The sequence below is a fragment of the Merops nubicus genome, unplaced genomic scaffold (genome assembly GCF_000691845.1).
Source record: "Merops nubicus isolate BGI_N331 unplaced genomic scaffold, ASM69184v1 scaffold2641, whole genome shotgun sequence".
Classification (NCBI taxonomy): Eukaryota; Metazoa; Chordata; class Aves; order Coraciiformes; family Meropidae; genus Merops; species Merops nubicus.
In genome coordinates this window covers 36,062-53,739 of record NW_008586030.1, presented here as the reverse complement: position 1 = coordinate 53,739, position 17,678 = coordinate 36,062, and the positions used below count along the sequence as shown (strand labels likewise).

General features: G+C 39.7%; 1 protein-coding gene across 1 annotated transcript in view; it reads left to right on the top strand.

Annotated features, from left to right (window-relative positions):
- USP38 (ubiquitin specific peptidase 38) overlaps positions 1-3,502 on the top strand; it is a gene marked incomplete at its 5' end in the record, with an annotated part of 18,664 nt that extends 15,162 nt beyond the window's left edge. The window contains one exon of the mRNA XM_008948503.1: positions 3,160-3,502. Within this exon, the coding sequence (XP_008946751.1) occupies positions 3,160-3,321 (162 nt within the window). The remainder of the gene's footprint in view (positions 1-3,159) is intronic.
- Between the last annotated feature and the right edge of the window lie 14,176 nt (positions 3,503-17,678).

Below are 17,678 nucleotides of genomic sequence, written 5' to 3'. Positions count from 1 at the left end.
CCTGCTGAATCCAGTGCTTGTTTTCAAATATTTGTGTTATCAACAAGCTACATGAGTGTGCATAACAGGCTTTTCACAAATCTGAAGAGATGCTTTAGCCATAAGCAAGAAGCAACATAATCAGGATATTGAGAAACTCATCTGTTAAATAATGAAATTAGTTTTAAATGTTTCTCTGAATTGATATTTTTAAGGGCATTTTGATGCAATGTCTGGAATATGCTAAGTTACTCACTTGAAGCTTTTTGAATGCTGCTGTATGCCTAGAACCACTGAAAAATCAATTACTTTCTAAAAGTTAGTCACTTGGTGCATATACACAAAAATTGCTTGTTGATAATCTTCCAGATGAGAGCTTTCTCTGCAGAATGTGTAGCTGAAGTTATATAAAGCACACGGTCATGTTCTCTTATAGCTTACAAGCAAAGCAGAAGTTTCTTGAAAACCTTTCCTTTGCCATTTAAAAAGTCTCAAAAATGTAAAGAAAAAATTTTGAGTGTATAGGTTTTGTTTAGATTTTAGTTATTTTGGTTTTGTGAAATTTGAGCTCTTACCCACCCTTCCATTTTGAATTCTTCAGTATTGGCTTTCTTTGTAGTGATCTACTAATCTCAGAGTTGGTAAGATCCTGCCTTTTCTCAGTTGAAATGAGGGTCATCAGAAGTGCTCAGTTATTGTTTTTTCCTCAAATTAATACTAATATTGTGATTCACTCAATTAGGTTATTGTAGTTTTGAGAAGTCACATTTCCTTGTTGTTCAGTTCTAATCTAGTATTTTCCTGCTAAATTAAGATTATTCTTTTCTGTCCTGAGGAAGCCTTTACTTTTTAGAAGAAATATTTTTAAAAATCTCCAACTTGCTGCTTTTGTTTTGCTTTTATATAGCAGTTTACCACATGGTAAATGAAAATGTTTTCATTTTAAATAACCAAACCTGCAATATGGGTAGCTCCTACTCCAGTTAAATTAAATATCCCACTCTGGGAACAAGCTCTGTGGTGTTCTCAGTTCAGAGAACTGGATTGACTATGAAGTTTTACTTACCTAATGCAGAATTTGTTGGGATAATTATAATCAGCCTGAAAACAAGCACTGAAGGCACAAATAGTGTGTGGTTTTTAATACTAACACTCTGTTAAGTAACTTTGATAATTTGATCACTGCTCCATATTTCTCTTGTGTGCATGGATATATAGAGAGAGACCTTCTATCCATTAGAGCAGATGGTTTGTACACAAAACATTGTGTTTCTAGCTAAATCTGGCAAAAAAAGAACCCCTTAGATTTAAGATTAGTGTTCTTTTTGTTTACAATGTTAAGATTTTTATTTAATATAGCATGACTGCAAACTTATTGTTGATGCCTATATTCTTTAGTAGTACCCAATATTAGGTAAAGTGATCTGTGGTTGAAGTATAGAGAGAAAACAGTTCTCTGGAGGGATGAAAGTGGAGGAGTGAGTAAGGAAAATTCCATTTTTAGGTTGATACTGTGATGCATTAAAGCAAATAATATTTCTAAACTGTTTTATGAAAAAAAAACCAGCCTAGATACAGTGTACCAAGTCTCTCACTGTTTGATTTTGAGAAGACATTCTGTGCCAAGTTAAACAGTTTTGTGGTGTAGTCCTTCAGGTAAACAGACTATTTATACAAGGCCTGCTATTTTAATCAAAAATTTCTGTTGATTTCTGGTACTAGAAGCGAGTTCTTCATATTTTCTTGTTATTCCTAGCAAATTGACTTGGTTTTTGTTGGTTTAGAGCTAGCAGGTGTATGCTGGAGATGGCATAATAATGTCTTTCAGGAATATGGCCAGCATAACTGTGTAGACAATGTCCTCCAAATATCTTTTGTATACTTTTGGAAATGTGTGTTTATTTCAGTCCTTAGTAGTGTGAAATAGTTCCAGACTTAGGCTGTGTTTTTCTAAGAGGGCAGAGTAATTTAAAGCCACAAGTACTATTTTTAGCACCTGTGAAAGTCCAGGGACAGGACTAGTTTTAGTGTTTTCATGGTAGCACAGCACAGTCTTCCAGGTTTTTGATCCTCTCCTTGCTTCCACTAGGAAATGGAGAAGAAAAGTGACAGTTCAAGGTGACCTATGTAATTACAAAAACCCTGTTAAAATTTCTTCCTGCTGCCTTTAGGGATGTACGTAGTGACAAAGTGTCTTGTGAAGGAGACTGCCAGTGTGAGCCTTAGCACCAGAGTACTTTCAGCTTGATTCCTAAAGAAATAAAGCTTGTACAGGTCAGCTTTTTCTTGTCAGTCTGCCAGAGCCCAGCACCTGCCTTCCCTCAGTGCTTGAAGCTCTTGGCCAATTTGAGAAAGGGAATACTAAAGATGAGAAGTTGCTGCAAGGTTTATGAAACTGGCTGGCCAAAGTAGCCTGTGATACCTCTAACGAGGGAAAAGCCTGTGCTCATTCCTTCCTTAGATGTCTGAGGAGCCACAGGGGCATTCAGCTGGAAAAGCAGCTGGTAGGAGGCTGTGCTTTCTTCCTCCTGCTACTTCTGCAGGTACTTTTTCTAGCAATAGATTCTGATTTTATGGCGTGCTTGAGTGTTGCTGAGGCCTAGTAATGTTAAAACAGTTAGCATAGCAATAACACTTGGAAGTTAAAAAGCTACACTGAATGGAAACTGAATAGCTTGTCAATCTTTTTGCCTTTTATCTGTTGTTATTCAATGTAGTTGATTGAGTGGAGTGGAAAAGTCTTTTAAATAACTAACATGGATTTAACAACTTTACCTTCCTAGCTGGTGAGCAAGAGCAAGGGCATCTTAAAAGTGCTAAAATGAAACTTCCTGTGAAACGTGTATCAAAAACTAAAGCTTTGTTAGCCTTTGATCAGCAGTCTAACTCTTCAGTAACAACCCATGTTGCTATTACAATTGCTACTAAGTACAATTTTAGCATAAACTTCAATAGATTTAATTATGATTCACATACACTTACTGATGTTGAACAAAGTACGTCTCGTATTGGCTGTGGATGCTCAACTTGAAGTTCAACAAAGCCAGTCAGCCTTAGGAGTCCTGAAGTTTAGTGATGTTGCTTTAAAAGCCATGTCAAAATTTACTAGAAATAAGCTGCTTCAAGGACTTGAGGGTCGTGTTTTGGTTTGGTTTTAACTTTTTTATTCTTTCATTTCAGGAGCAGGAGCTTAGTGCTCGAACACAAGCACTTCAAGCTGCCTCAGCCTCCTGCTCTTTCCGACCCAATGGATTTGATGACAATGACCCCCCAGGAAGTTGTGGACCCACAGGTGGAGGAGGAGGGGGTGGGTTCAGTACTGTTGGTAGATTAGTTTTTTGACTATGAAGACAACCTGGAGTACACTGATTCCAAAGCAGCCCAGTACTGCTGAGGACAACTAAAATAATGAACTTTGTCAGACATTGTACCAAGCTTTGAGACTTGATTCTTGTTCAAAAGCAAATGTGGGGGCTTTTTGGTTATGTTTTATTTGAAATAAATAAGTGCATAATGGAAAAAAAACTACCTCTTCAAAATTCAGTTGCTTTTATAGTAAGAAACTCTTGCCCAAAAGACAGAAAATGGAGATTTTTTTTTTTTAAAGTAGTTGCTAAGGACACTGCATTAAACTGAACACATCTAAGTTTCTATTGTCCTCATCCACTTAATGAAGAAAGTTCATATTTTTACTCTGAAGATCCTGCTTTGTGTGGAAATCCTTTCAGATGGGCTAAACTGCATATGTAGTCTCTCACCCCCACCTTATCTTCAATTCCAACACCTTTATGGATTTCCAGAGAGGATGCAATTTATAATGAAGGCAATAACTTAATTGTGACATGATACAGTACTTTCCAGATGACAAATTATTCAACATATTTCCCGTGTACATATAAAGAAGAAAAAGTAATTTATAAATATTTGCTAAGTTGTTTTCCAGAAAAAGTGCATGTTCCATAATGTTTTTAAATAGAAATGGTTAACTTTGTAGCATTTCTAATTGTTTTGAGGATTTTAAAATCATTTCAGGGACTCTCTCTGCTGTGTATTGGAAAGGAAGAGATTTTGTATGTGCCTTGCAGTACTGTAACTTAAAACAAACTTTCTGAGACTGCAGAAAAGTGGGAAGATGTGTTAGTAGTAAATTTTATTTTGGTCAGTGTTAGAAATCAGTGCATTCATAGAAAGCTGCTAGGTTTCCAGAAGTAAAAATCTGCTAGTTTGAAACACAGTAAGTGTGATGCCCATTTATTTTTTTTTTGATTAAAAATACCCCAAAAATACCTAGTGATTTATCACTTTGGTGGCTTGTCTTGCTAGGAAAAAAGCTGGTCATGAATACTGAGGTATGTCTGTGCAGTCCCAGGGAGGCTGCATGTATTGATCCTTGCTGAGGAACTGGGCTTCTTCCTTTGAAGTTTTGCTTTCTGACTGTGCTTGTAGTGAGACATTTCTGCTGAATTCAGATTTTCACTGTCTTCAGAAGACCAAAATGAAGCTGTGTATGGAGTAGTGTTTGCTTGCTTGCTTAGGCCAGCAGAGGTTGAGGAATCCCCTCTTAGTCTTGGCAGAAATAGCAGCTTTGTTTTTTGATGTGCAATGAGGATAACAGAAGAAAAGGAGTTGCATTGTTGAATCTGATTAATTCTTAACTTGGATAATCTTACAGTGAAGTACAAATTTATTTATAGTATTTTTACAAAGTTCTGCACTGTTTTACTGTGGTTTTATATTCTAATAAGTGACAAAGTGCATCTTTAAAAAGCATGCAAACCTGGTAGGTGTTAGCTTAACTGTATAAAATAAACAAATTTCTTAGAAAATGCCTTTTAAAAAGCATAAAATGAGTTGAGAAAATCAAATCTTGTTCATATAATATAAAATATATGGAGTTTAGTCTGAAAGGTGACTTAGCTTGCAAGCTATTTTTGTATTATCACTAAACCCATGCTGTTTGCTGTGCTGTAGGTTCATATCTTACTGCTCAAGAAAGCCAGAGCATATCACTTCAATTTTATTTTTGCTTTAATAGTTTCCAGGCTTTGTTTTGGCCATTTAGTAGTACCTCAGCTGTGACCTGTGCTTTCATTGCTCTCTCAGTCGTAGGTCTCTGAAGCAGGGGTTCTGCTGTGGAAATGGGGAATGTTATGAGACTAGTGTGAGGAGCATTCTCATTTCGTTGTGCTTGGATGAGGTTTTCTTGACAGCTCATGTTCCTTTGGAATTCTGTGACTTTCACTCTAAGAAAGTTTTTATTTCTTTTTAGGCTTCTCTGCCAGTTAGCTCTGGTTTTAAAATTTTTCATATGACAGGTTAACTTGGCTTTTCTTTCCCAAATTTTGAGGACACACAAAAAAGCTGTCTGCTGTTTGCATTACAATGGGAGTGTTTTGTTTCTCTATCAATGTACTGTTAATTTTAAAACACTGGTAAGTAGAAGTAGGGGCAAGTGTTTTTATTCTATATGAAATCATAATTTTGTCAAGGTTAGTTTTGGCTTTAGGTTCTCACAGTAAACATACAAAATGTGTAGCCTACCTAAGAACAAGCTGCAATACAAGTTTTGGCTACCTGTTGTACTATATTTCATGACCTCTTGGAAGGCTTTCTACACCCTTGTTTGCCTGTTCTAAATTAGGTGTTAAATATGGAAATTTTATACAAGGGTAACTCCAATGGGGTTATATCTCCTTAGGTATCAAATGATGGTATGTCTCAAACTGAAAATAACTTCTTTCCCTTTGACTTCTCTTGACACAATTACTTTGGGTCTCACAAATAGGTATTCTGAATTTTAAAAACTATCTGCAAGTCTGCTTGCTGACCTGACAACCATCATAGGCAGATTTGTGACTTTCTTGGAAGCTTTCAATACAACTAGTGGGAAGTGAAGTGTTTCACACTCTAAAATGTCCACCCTTTTTTATTGTTTACAGTAATGGTGTTGCATGATCCCATCTTCTGGACATGATATGAGAGAACAATGTACATATGGTACTTGGAGCTCTGTTGCCTGTGAATGAATGCTGGATAGTTTATTGACCTTTTGGGCTCCATTCTTCATTTGTTTTCCATCTAAGCTGAATTAGTAGAAAGATGCAAAATGCATAATACTGTTTCTGAAGCTTAGGGAGCTTTTGTTGTTTCCTTTCATGAAGGATACACTACTGTGCCAAACTCAAGGATGGTATGTCTTTTAAAATCATATTTCCTTTCAGCAAGGCAGATTGTGGTTTGATCTTTGTTTTAATGGTTGGTGGAGTCCTATTAACTTTCTTCTATACAGTTCATCTTGTACAGATTTTCGTGTGGAGTATTAGAGTGGATTGTTGTGCATGTCACCCCCATGACAAGTGATTAAAATATCTACAAGCCCATTTATCCAGGATGAGGAAAGAAAAAGCTTCTTTGGATAACTACACAAATCACACCTTCTGGCTAGCTCATTTTCCTTCCTTCTTTTCTTTTTCCCTGCTCTGGAAAGTTAAATATTTTATCTTCTGTATGCCTTGGATGTTAAATTTCATGGGTAAGCCCTTTTTTTAATCTGTAGCAGTAAGGTTGTTTGAGGAGTTAGAATACTTTTTTTTTTACCAATGACAGGCCAGGAGTAGAAGCACTGAGAGCTAAAGGAGTGTTAGAACTAAAGCAAGTGGATATAAATTTTCTGTAAATAAGATTTAGATTAGAAACCAAGTTCTTAATTACTAGCACTAATTCTGGAACAGCCTTCCAGGCAGAGACCTGCTTTGAAGGAAGAGCCAAGTAGATCTATCAAAGAAATAAAATTCAAAGTGGTGTCTGAATAGTAGGCAACTAGGCTTGATAAACCAGAGGTCCTTCTGGTCCCTTCCTATGATTCTGCTCTTCTGTTGGACTTCCAATCTTGGCACATTGCCAGGTCTGTTTAAGGCTTGAAGATGAAAGTGTAAATGAAGGGAATTCTGAACTATGACATAAGCACAAAGGTTGACTGCTTCATTCTGAGTGAGGTTTGCCTCTGATTTAGGGGAGCGAGGCATAAGTATTATGAAGTTGGAAGTGGGAGCTAGGAAGGCTTGTGAGCCAAAGGACTGTGCTCTAACACAAGGGCACTTGCCTGCTTGACAACCTATGATGGGATTTAATGGGTTGGAGTACTTGGTATCTTCAGGAGGCTGTAATCAAATGTAAATCATTGCATGTTTTCTGTGGGTGAGCAAACGATCTATGATCTGCGCAAGAGATCAGAGTAGGTGATGTTGGAAGCTTTCAAGTTCCCTAGAGCCAGTCACCACAGGTTTACTTTAATTTGAATTCATAGCTGTGAGTAATATGCTCTTAAATCATAGGGGTGTCAGGTCAAATGTAACAGTTGAGTACCAAAAATGGTGTGACACTTTTTGGCTTGTGTCCAACACAGTTCTGTACAGACTTCAGAACCAGTGAGTATGCCTGTTGCAGCAAGGGGGTGAGAGGCTTGGCCTGGCAGTTGAGCTCTGGCTGTGATGTGGATGTAACATTGGCTTACCACACATGCTTTTTATTTTGTTTTTAATGCACACTCATACCCCCATGCACTATGAACCTTCCTTTTGCTTCAATGAAAGTATCCAGATCAAAGGGAAAACAAACAAAACTAGCCAGGGTGAAGCAGAGATGAATGTTTTTAAATTCAATGTGCTGTTTTCTTATTTAAAATAAAAGTGGGGTGCTTTTTTCCCTAAGTCTGTTGGATTCTAGGCATATGTATGGAATCAGGATACACATTTCTTTTGTGTCTTTTTCCAGCTTGGGTGGTATTTTTAGGAATCAGTTGTAAAAGTGCTGGAATAGGGATGTCAAAACGCACAACCTGCTGCTGGTGCCTTGGTCAGCAGCATGCTGCCACACGTGCTGGAGTGCTGGGATACTGGCTGCAGACTTCTCCAGGTACTAACTGGGAACTGTGCCTTGCTGGGTGGCCATTTGGGACCTTCACTGTCCTCTGCATCTCTGGGTGGCCAGAGGCAGCCGTCCAGGAGTGCCACCTCAGCATGTGTCTCTGCAGTGAGGGCTGCAAGAAGAGTCTGAGGTGGAACAGCCAGCCCCACTTTTCAGGTGCTAGCTCAAGAGGGGCACAGTCCCCAGTCCCCTCAGCCACACCTCTGGGTCCAGAGCAGGTGACTTGGGGACCCTTCACAGTGCTGACAGGGACCAGCACCCGTGGCAACCAGGGTGCAGAGGTCAGGTGGTGGCACATGGAGTCAGTGTGCAGGAAGGAGGAGCAGAGGGTTGGTGAAGAAGTGCTGGTGCAAGAATAAAGTGAGACTAGAATGGCAAAAAGGAAAGGATGGCTCTGACCCAGAAGTTAGATAGGTTTTAGTGATAATTTCACATGTCTCTGCTGTAAAGCTGTAATTTCATGTTATTCCACCAAAGGATGCTGTCAACAATGCTTTGTTCTCCAAGCCTAATCCTTCTACAATTTCCATATACATTCAGCATGCTTGAGTGGGAGAAGTTCTCAACAGGCATATTGAAAATGTGGAGTATTTCAGATTGTCATAATTCAGCAACAGGACATGTGGTTGGGTTAGTAGCTCTAGAACCATGCAGCATCTTTGAGGCCAGTGGTCTCCAGACTTTTGACTGCACACCCCTCTCAGTAAAAACTTAGTGCACCCAATATGTATATATTTATTTATAAATCATATATGTACTACTGTCCTAATATATTATGTACATACACAAGAGTAGAAATTAAAAAGAGTGGCATAAAGATGAAATAAACACTACTTTGAAATGAATTAAAATTTTGTTTATTAATAGTACAGAAAATGCTTTCTTACACCCAAGTGGGTTGTCTGGCACGCTCCCTTTGGTGCATGCACCTTACTTTGGAGACCACTTCTCTGGCCTATAGTCTTGAAAAGTGTTAACTTTATGGGGACAGGCATTAAAAAGGACCTGTTCATAAAAATGGTTTCTTTCACTCAGTGAATATAGGCTGGACTGCTGTCCTTGTTTAATGCTGCATGACTGTGTTTTGTATCTGTTTATTCAATGGAGTTCCTACTAAACTCAATGCAAGGGCTGTAAACTGTTTCACCATCTGTTTTCCTACAGTGTGCATTAAATGACAATGAAAAAGGGGTCAGCTGGAAGTGGTTTGCAGAGATGCAAAGCCATTCCTGTTCTGAGGGGAGAGCACATCCCTTGCCAAACGTGGGAATGTGTTAGCACTTGCCTTTAGAGGTCAGTACCATTGAACTGACTCACCCTTTCAAGTGTTCTCTGAAGAGTTACAATATTTAGAGCTAAACTCCTTAAAAGAAATTTATTTCATTTTCTTGCTGTGTCTGTCATGGTGTTTGTTCTTCTGAACTACAGTTGAAATAATCTCTGCAGTATGCTTGTTCTTAAATCTTGTTGTAAAATGGCATAAATGTTTAATAGCATTTTATATCAATTTTTTAAGAAGGCATGGAGCAAATGAGTGGTTTACTGTACATGTGTTGGGCTGCATAAAGGAGTCAAAATATATCTATTTTAAATGCCTCTGAAAGTATCCAAGTTTTTAATGCATTTGATTTGAAAGAAAGATGTTCTAGTAAAATATAACAGTGGGGTTGTGGGGTTTTGTGTTTTTTTTTTAATTGTAAATTATCTCTCTAAACCTCAGCTTGAAGGATCTCACACAAAAACATGGAAACCAAGTCAAAGCTGAGAACTCCGAGTGAATATGGGGAACAAAGTTCAGGCAGTTGCTGAATTCAGTTGTAGTGAGATGACAATGTATTCGAAGAGTTGTCTTCTAAGTTAGTGTTAGTTAAATCTTGAAAGAAGGTGAAATAACCTTCAGCTTGTTGAACTGCTAAAGAACATCATCATTGGTTAAAATGCAGTAGTTCTCAATGGACGTGGGAGTTATGGCAAGACACATCCAGGCCTTCTGTAAACACAAAGTTCTCAAAGGCTGCTTTCATCTTTTGTCTGTTTCTCCTCAAGTTTCCTCAGATTACAAGTTGAAAGGAGGTTTCTGGGTTTGGTGTTTTCTTGACTGCAAGAACACTGAGGAAACTGCTTTAACAGGCCAATTCATCTGTGGTGAATCGTGTGAGAGGGAAGGGGAAGGTTTGGGTTGGCCTTAAAACGTGTAGTTTGAAGTTGAGTCTCCTCTAGTTGGCTGCCCACACCTCCCTCTGGCATTAGAAACTGTTGCCTTCATGTGGTCTCAGGATTAAGCTTGGTACTGTCAGGATAAAAACGTGGGAACCTCTCCTTCATCCAAGACCTGTTCAGGTTAGTTCTTGACCTGAGCTCTTTCAGTTTTGGTGTAGGCAACTTGAAGCTGCTAACTGCCAAAGTAGAGGACAGATCAAGCTCTAGATAAAGGACCTAATTCTAATCTTTTTAAAAAAGAAAAACAAACTTTAGTTGCAGTGGGTGCTGCTAGTTCTCTGCTGTGGTTTCAAGTCCCAGTCCTGCAAGAGGTGCCTCCTATGGATGAGAGCATGAAAGCAGCAGCTAGACAGAAGTCAGTGGGGAAGGGAGTTGGTCACAGTATAGACAAGTGGATGATTTAATACTTGTCTGCTGTCTTTTGCATTTGGGGCTTGGTGTGAATGAAGATGTGTGAGGTTAATAAGCAATATGAATCTGAGGATGGGGGATACAAAGCAAACAGGCCTCAAGTAGTTAAGGGTTAGTAACTGCCTTTGAGATGTTCTGTGGAGGAAGGATGGGTTCCTGGCATGGGGTCTGAGGCAGTGTCAGTGTGATCTTGGAAGCAGCAGTGCTCTTGTAGGCTGCCATGCATGATATCACAGGGTGTGGTAAGGTGGAAGGCGTGGATGGAAAGACTAAAATGTTCTTAGAAGTACACAAGGCCTGACATGCACCCTCTGTTCATAGACCACAGGGTTAAGTGTGGCCATAGATGAAGAACATCTCCTTTCATTACAGATATGGAGGGGCAGAATATTTCTTTCTGAAACTTTTAATTTTTCTGGGAACAAATTTTATCCCAAGTTTGTACCTTGTGGTCAGTATTTCTTCTCCAGTTGGGAATCTGTAGTGTAAGCCACTTAAACTAAAAACAGAACTTAAAGTGAGTAAGTTTAACTGCTGCTTTGACAAGGCTGCTTTTAAACTCCAAGTCAGGTCATTTCCCTCTTACTTGGTCCCCTCTGATGCTAAGGGTGTGCTGAGTGGAGCAGACCAGGGTGAATTTTAGAGTAGTAGCTCTTGCACATTCCCCAGTTCACTTTCTGGGAACAGGCATGAATGTTCAGCCTTGGGAGGGTTTGGTGAAAGGAAAACTACCAGAGGATTTTAAAAGAAGGGGAAGGAGAAGCTGGGAAGACATGAACAAGAACTTCAGTGTGTTGGTATGCAAAGCTGTGGATTTCCTATTCTTTTGGGGACCAAAAAGATGTTCAAGCTTCATGTCATCTATACACAAATCATGTGGGGAAAAAAGTATAGCAATTGTTTGGACAAGGTAATTTTGAACTATCTGAGTTTTCATTATTATTTGAGTTAAACAAATTCTCAGCCTCCTATCTGTCTGCATTGTATTCAAGCAGATTTATTTGGACAAAAGCAAGTTTTTTAGGGTTTGTCTCTTTAACTTAACCACCTCTGGAAATATTTCTTCCAAATAATTCTGCCTGAATATTCTTCCCACTCTTTTTAAAGGCTGGTGCACACTCATATAAAAATCTGCATTGTATTCAAGCAGATTTATTTGGACAAAAGTAAGTATTTTAGGGTTTGTCTCTTTAACTTAACCACCTCTGGAAATATTTCTTCCAAACAATTCTGCCTGAATATTCTTCCCACTCTTTTAAAGGCTGGTGCACAATCTCTTATATAAAAAGCTGAGGGTATGTGTGTGTATTAATAATTAGTGAAATCTGATGTGATAGGTATCTTATTTTAAGTCATAGCCTCATCCCTGGAACCTCCTTACCCCTAGAACTTTTTAGGGTAGATATTCCCCTTCAGATCACCAGCACTAGTCAAGATTTTTCTGTTTACTCCACTCCTACTTAAGTGCCTTCATGAAAAACTGAGGGAATCAGCCAGAAACTCACTGCAGTATTGTTAAGCAGGGAAAAAAATCATAATTTGGACAGCCTTCTCAGCAGCTCTGTTGAGTAGTGTTTTTTTCCCAGTCCTGCTCTTTTCCATCTGGCAACTTTCTTATTCTCCCCTACACAAATTCAGTGTAATAAATTATCATGACACAAAATGTTTCCTGCTTCATAGCTTTGTCAGTGTTGTGATGTTCTCCCTCTTCACATCCACTTTTATCCTCCTCGTGTCCCTGCCTCATCAACTCTGGTGCTGACCTTCCAGGACACAGATTTCTACACTGCATCCATGTATGTAATAATGTTTTGTACTTGGTTAGCTTTTGAACACTACTATGATAAACTTAACTCCTACATGGATCAAACAAGAGATAACAAAAATTAAATTAAAGATGAGCTATGGCATCTACATAACCTGATAAGACTTTCTGTAAAGCCTTTTTTTTTTTATCCTGTAGAAATTCAGGCAAGTAGCTCTTGCAGTACAAATAATTCTGTGTTTTTCAACTAAATTAAGATGAGCTATGGCATCTACATAACCTGATAAGACTTTCTGTAAAGCCTTTTTTTTTTTTTCCCTGTAGAAATTCAGGCAAGCAGCTCTTGCAGTACAAATAATTCTGTGGTTTTTTCAACACTTTAAGAACTCCTGCTAAGAAATGTGGATGCACACTGGTAGGAGGAAGGTAGCATAGTGGTAGACGTGCTTCATGGGTACACAGGGAATTGCATTAAGAGGTCCTTGCAAAGGCAAATCACTGCTCTTCTGTGCAAAGGCTTCTGGTTGCAGGTGATTGAACCATCCATAGTTTGATGTCAAATGAGGTGTTTTGTTTGGCTCTGAGTAATGCTGAATTCCAGGGCATTCTGCTGGTGCTGGGGCTTGGTGATCTGGTGTTGGCTGAAGGGAATGGCAAGTTATGGCTCTTTTCAGATGCAGCCATAGGCTCTGGCAGTGATGGTGGGGGATCAAAGAAATGGTGACTTAGTTTTTCTTCACCTAAAAGTCATGGTGAACAACCTGACCTCACTTAGTCTGACTGCTGAGTAGAAACCTGCCCTGTATTTGCAGGGTAGGAGAAGTGGTGAAGAAAATTTTGTGACTTCCAAATGCATTCTTTTGAGGGCAGAGGAATTTCCAAAATTGAATTTCATAGTTAGCTGTAAATGAATCTGTGCATATGGAATATAGTGTGTGAAGAATGGGAAGGAGTATTTCTGGTTAAAACTACCCTGACTCAGGTATTCTTGTATAGTCTTGCCTGGTTTTTTTCTCTAATTGGCCTACTTCAGATAACAGAGTTGCAGCTTCAGCTTTTTTTTCTTTTCAAGGACTTATTTACATCCTTTGCATTTCAACATAAGGTGTTAATTTGCTTTGAGTAGCATAAGCTTTTATAAATATTGCCCAAATACTGTAATTCATATACAAGTGGATTTACACCACCTTGTTACTTAGCTCCCTGCTGTGCTATATTCATCTTGAAGTAGTGATGTGTTTATCCAGTAGAGAGCACTAATGACACTTCTATCTTTTAGCTGACATTCCCATCAAATTGTTCAGTGTTGTCTTAAAATTTTGTGCTGTGGAGCACTGGGCTGGGGTTAGAACTGCAGGTTTTCCCCTAAAGCAGTGCATGGCTGAAGCTCTGCTGTAAACAGAGTTGGAGGGGAGAGAATGTGAAGCAGGAGATGCTGAACAATGCTGAAGCAATGTTTCCCCAGGGTTTGGAGTGGCAGCAATACTTCAGTCTCTCCTTTGCACTGAACAGTGCAGACCTTTGGTGTGAAAGTTGATCAGCATCCCTCCTTGAGCAGCTGATGTCAGGACTGTTGGCTTAAATGATTGCTGGTGCTACAAGTACCTTGAAGGTCTCAGGAAAGTCAAGGTGGTTCCTGACTCTTAGTATGTGAGCAAAAAACTTACAGCAGTAGCTAAAAAAGCATTTTTATTGATAATCTTGTAGTATCTACCTTTGCTTCAGAGCTAAGACAGCCAAGCTGGACATGAGGGAGCTCACTGAAGCTGAAGTTCTGGAGTCCTCATGAATGATGTAGCATGAGTGAGAGAGACTAACTTGTCTCTTGGATGTCAAATGGAGTTTATGGCCAGCAGTTTAAAAATAAAGTTCCCTTTACTCAACTTTGTGAAAAAATTAGATGGAGCCAATGAGAAAACATAGGCCAATGAAAGATGTTTCAGAATAACTTTGGGAGAGCATGTCAAATTTGTGTCCTGGGTAAAATGTCTCTCACCATGTTGCCCAGCAGTCCAACTGTGGTTACCTGTAGTAACTCAGTGGACTGTTAACCTTACTTCTAGAGCTTGAAGATGCTGCCTTTAGGAGGAAAAGGTGTTGAATTCTCCCTCAGGGTTATAGAAGAATTTTAATAATGTGACCAGTGTAAATTAATCTTCAAAAATATACAAGCAATTTGAAACAATCATACTGAGAGAAGCGTGAGTTACAGTAATTAATCTCAGTCTTGGATGAATTTAACTGTCTGGAGGCAATATCATTACTACATTATTTGTAAGGACTTTTAAAAAGCAACAGCCACACTATGAAGCTGAGCATGAACTTGTAGTATTACCTCTAGGGTAACTGTATTAGTTGGTGTTTGGTCTGAATTCAGTTTAGGAGGCTGCAGTAACATCTTGGAAACAACTCCTGGTTTTTATTCTTGTTACTTCTAATAGGAAAGATTTTATTCAACACATAGGGAAAAATATCTAAGCATGGGCAAGTTGGTGTATTTATAAATTATAAAATATAGCATCTTTTTTTACAAGTCAAATTGGTATGGAAGATGTGCTTACTTGGGGGAGAATTGTTGATTAGAAAGATTTGATTTTTTTTAAGTGAGGATGAGTATGGTGAAGATGGCAGTCCTAGTTGTTGCTGGGAATTCCATTGGTTTTGGTTAATATGGGTGAGTTTCATACAGCTATCACATGAGTTCATTCTTTTTTCCTTTTAATTGCATTTGTCAATTGGTCCTAAAATCTACCATCTGGTAGCAATCTGCATTAGAATACTGCCCTGCCTGAAATTAATGGGAGTCTTGCCATGGACTTCAGTAAGTCCAGGATTTCACTCAGCTCTTCATCTTGCATGACTATTGCTATTCAGGGTGTGGCAAATATACTATATTCTGCATCCTGATTTATGTGAGCATTTGCTGAGCAGATGTGAGGGAGCTCAACTTGTTCATTTCCATCCATCTCTGCCATAGCAAGTGAAAAAGTGAGGCCAGATGGGTCTCAGGTGGGATTCTATTCACATGCCTAGAGAGATGACAGCTTCTGGTGAGTCAGAAACGTGGTGCTGGGTTTTCAGAATGCAGCTATAAACTCCAGAAGGGTTGATGGGTTGCACCCTATGTGCAAGCTGACCAAGGCAACGCTGCTGCCGTGGGAGGGGTCAGTGGGTGCATGGCTGGAAGAGTGGGGGCCAGTGGGTGCACTGGGCTGCCAGTCCAGCTGCTGATGTGGTCATCTTCCTTCTCCAGGTCACCTCCTCTTCCCCAAACAGGGTCACTGCCTAGGCCCCTGTGGTGAGGGACAGGGCCTTTATGTGTATGCAAGTGTTTGAGGTCCCTTTTCCCCGTGTAAGCATTGGTCTAAAGATACAAAACAATTAGCCCTTACTAATTAGCTAAAAAGAAGAGTAAGAAAACCCTCCCTTGCCCATCTTATTTCTTCTCTCAGTTGCAAAATACCTTGTGTACTTCATTAGTTCAATAACCTCGTAGGGGAGGGAGGGTGTTTGTCAGAAACCCAGTTGACAATGAAGATAAAATAAGAACACATAACTGGCATATCTGAGCCAGAACCCACTGTGGGAGTCACTCCCACAGTTCTGTCTGGTGATCGCCAGCTCCCACTGAGCCTGGTATTTTCCCATTGCATTGTTTTTACTGATAGCTTCCATTCAGTAACAACAGAAATCTTTGCAAGGATGAAAGAGATTAACACTCTATAACTGGGTTTAAAAAGTGCTAAGGGATTTCCACTGAAGAATGTGCAGCCTATACGCTAAAGTAATCTCATGATTTTTATCTTTGTTCTTTACTGAAAACACTTGGTGAGCATTTCAGCCCAAGTTCAGATATAAAAGATCTTTCCTGTTTTGAATCTTTTTTTGGGGAGGAGCAGTAAATGAGGGAGGAAGGCTGCCAGAGATAATTACTAAAATGCCCAGCTTATATATAGAGTCACAAAATGAAGCTCTACAGGGTTTTGTTTTGTGAAACATGGAGGTAGTTTTGGAGCAAGAATAGTAAGGAAATAAAGCAATCATAGTAAGATAAAACAGTGTTTTCCTTCTGTCTTCCCAAGGAAGACTAGTATGTGACAAAACCTGTTCAAATGTTATTGCTGTGTAACTGGGAACTCCTGATGTTACAGCAGTGGACAAAAGCTGAGCTCCATTTCTTGCCAGAAGAGAGTGTGCTGCAGAACTTGCCGGCCCTGTGAGATGTCCCACTGCAGAGGGATGTTGTCAGCCTCCAGCATTCAGACCCTTCAGACCCCCACTGCTCCGAGGGCAGAAGAGCCACAACAATAAAAGTTTCCATCTGCTTCTGGTTAGGAGTTTACATCCAACCCTGTCCTCCACAGTGATCCGTGCACTTGAGACAGCCAGGCGTGATTATTTCCGTTAGGAAGAACCAAGATCACACCCTGAAAAGTCCCATCTGGACCAAACCTGCTGTAGATGGCGTGCTGAGCAATGCAGGTCACTAGAAGATCACCACACTGATGTCCCAGATGCTGACAAGGTCCTCTTCCCACCCGTTGTCTGTTGTGAGCCCTCTGTGGGGCCAGCCCTGGCCACCTGAGGTGGTTGTCCTTTTGCTCGTGTGGCTTTCTGCAGGAGGTGTGTTTCACTGTGCCCACAGACCTCTCCAGCAAACATAGAAGATTTCCATGGAGGAGCCAGAATTTGTGTGACTTGGACTGTGGCTTTGGATGTGTTGATCAGAAAGAGGTGCAAGAATGACCACAGGCTCTGAATGTTTGGTGTAAAGCCTTCAGCTCCTCCAGTGAGCTTCCCTTAGTTGCCCTGCTGCTATTTCCTTCCCCTCCAGCCCAGTCATCCAAGGCAGGTAATTTTACGCCTACCTACTGGAAGGAAGGAAAGAGAGGTGATTGATGGTGTTGTTTTTAGCTCTTGCAAGGTGCTTGGAGGCTGCTGGGGGTGACTGCCAAGTGAGAACCTAAGCCTATAAACACCTGCAAACCTTGGTCATGCCTCAACCATTTGTGAATTCTCCAGGAAGATGAAACACACGAGAATAAAGCTTCATACTACATCATCTCATTCCTGAGTCTACCTAATATTTGATTAATTCAGAGATAAGATGTTGGTGAATGTTCAGTTGAAGAGGCACTTTTAAATTTGGAGCTGAAACATGCAGTTGACGTAGAAAGTAATTTGATTTCTGAGGGAGTGCCTCGTGAGCTCTCTGTAAACTGCAGAGCAAGGGACCATGTGTGCAACAGTCCTTGGCCAAGAGAGCTTTATGCATCATTTTTAGATCTTCATTTTCTGTGCATAAAGTTGTTATTGGCAAAATGAATAAAAATAGTCATTTGTAGCCTTGTAGAATTTGTTGTTGTTGTTGAAACTA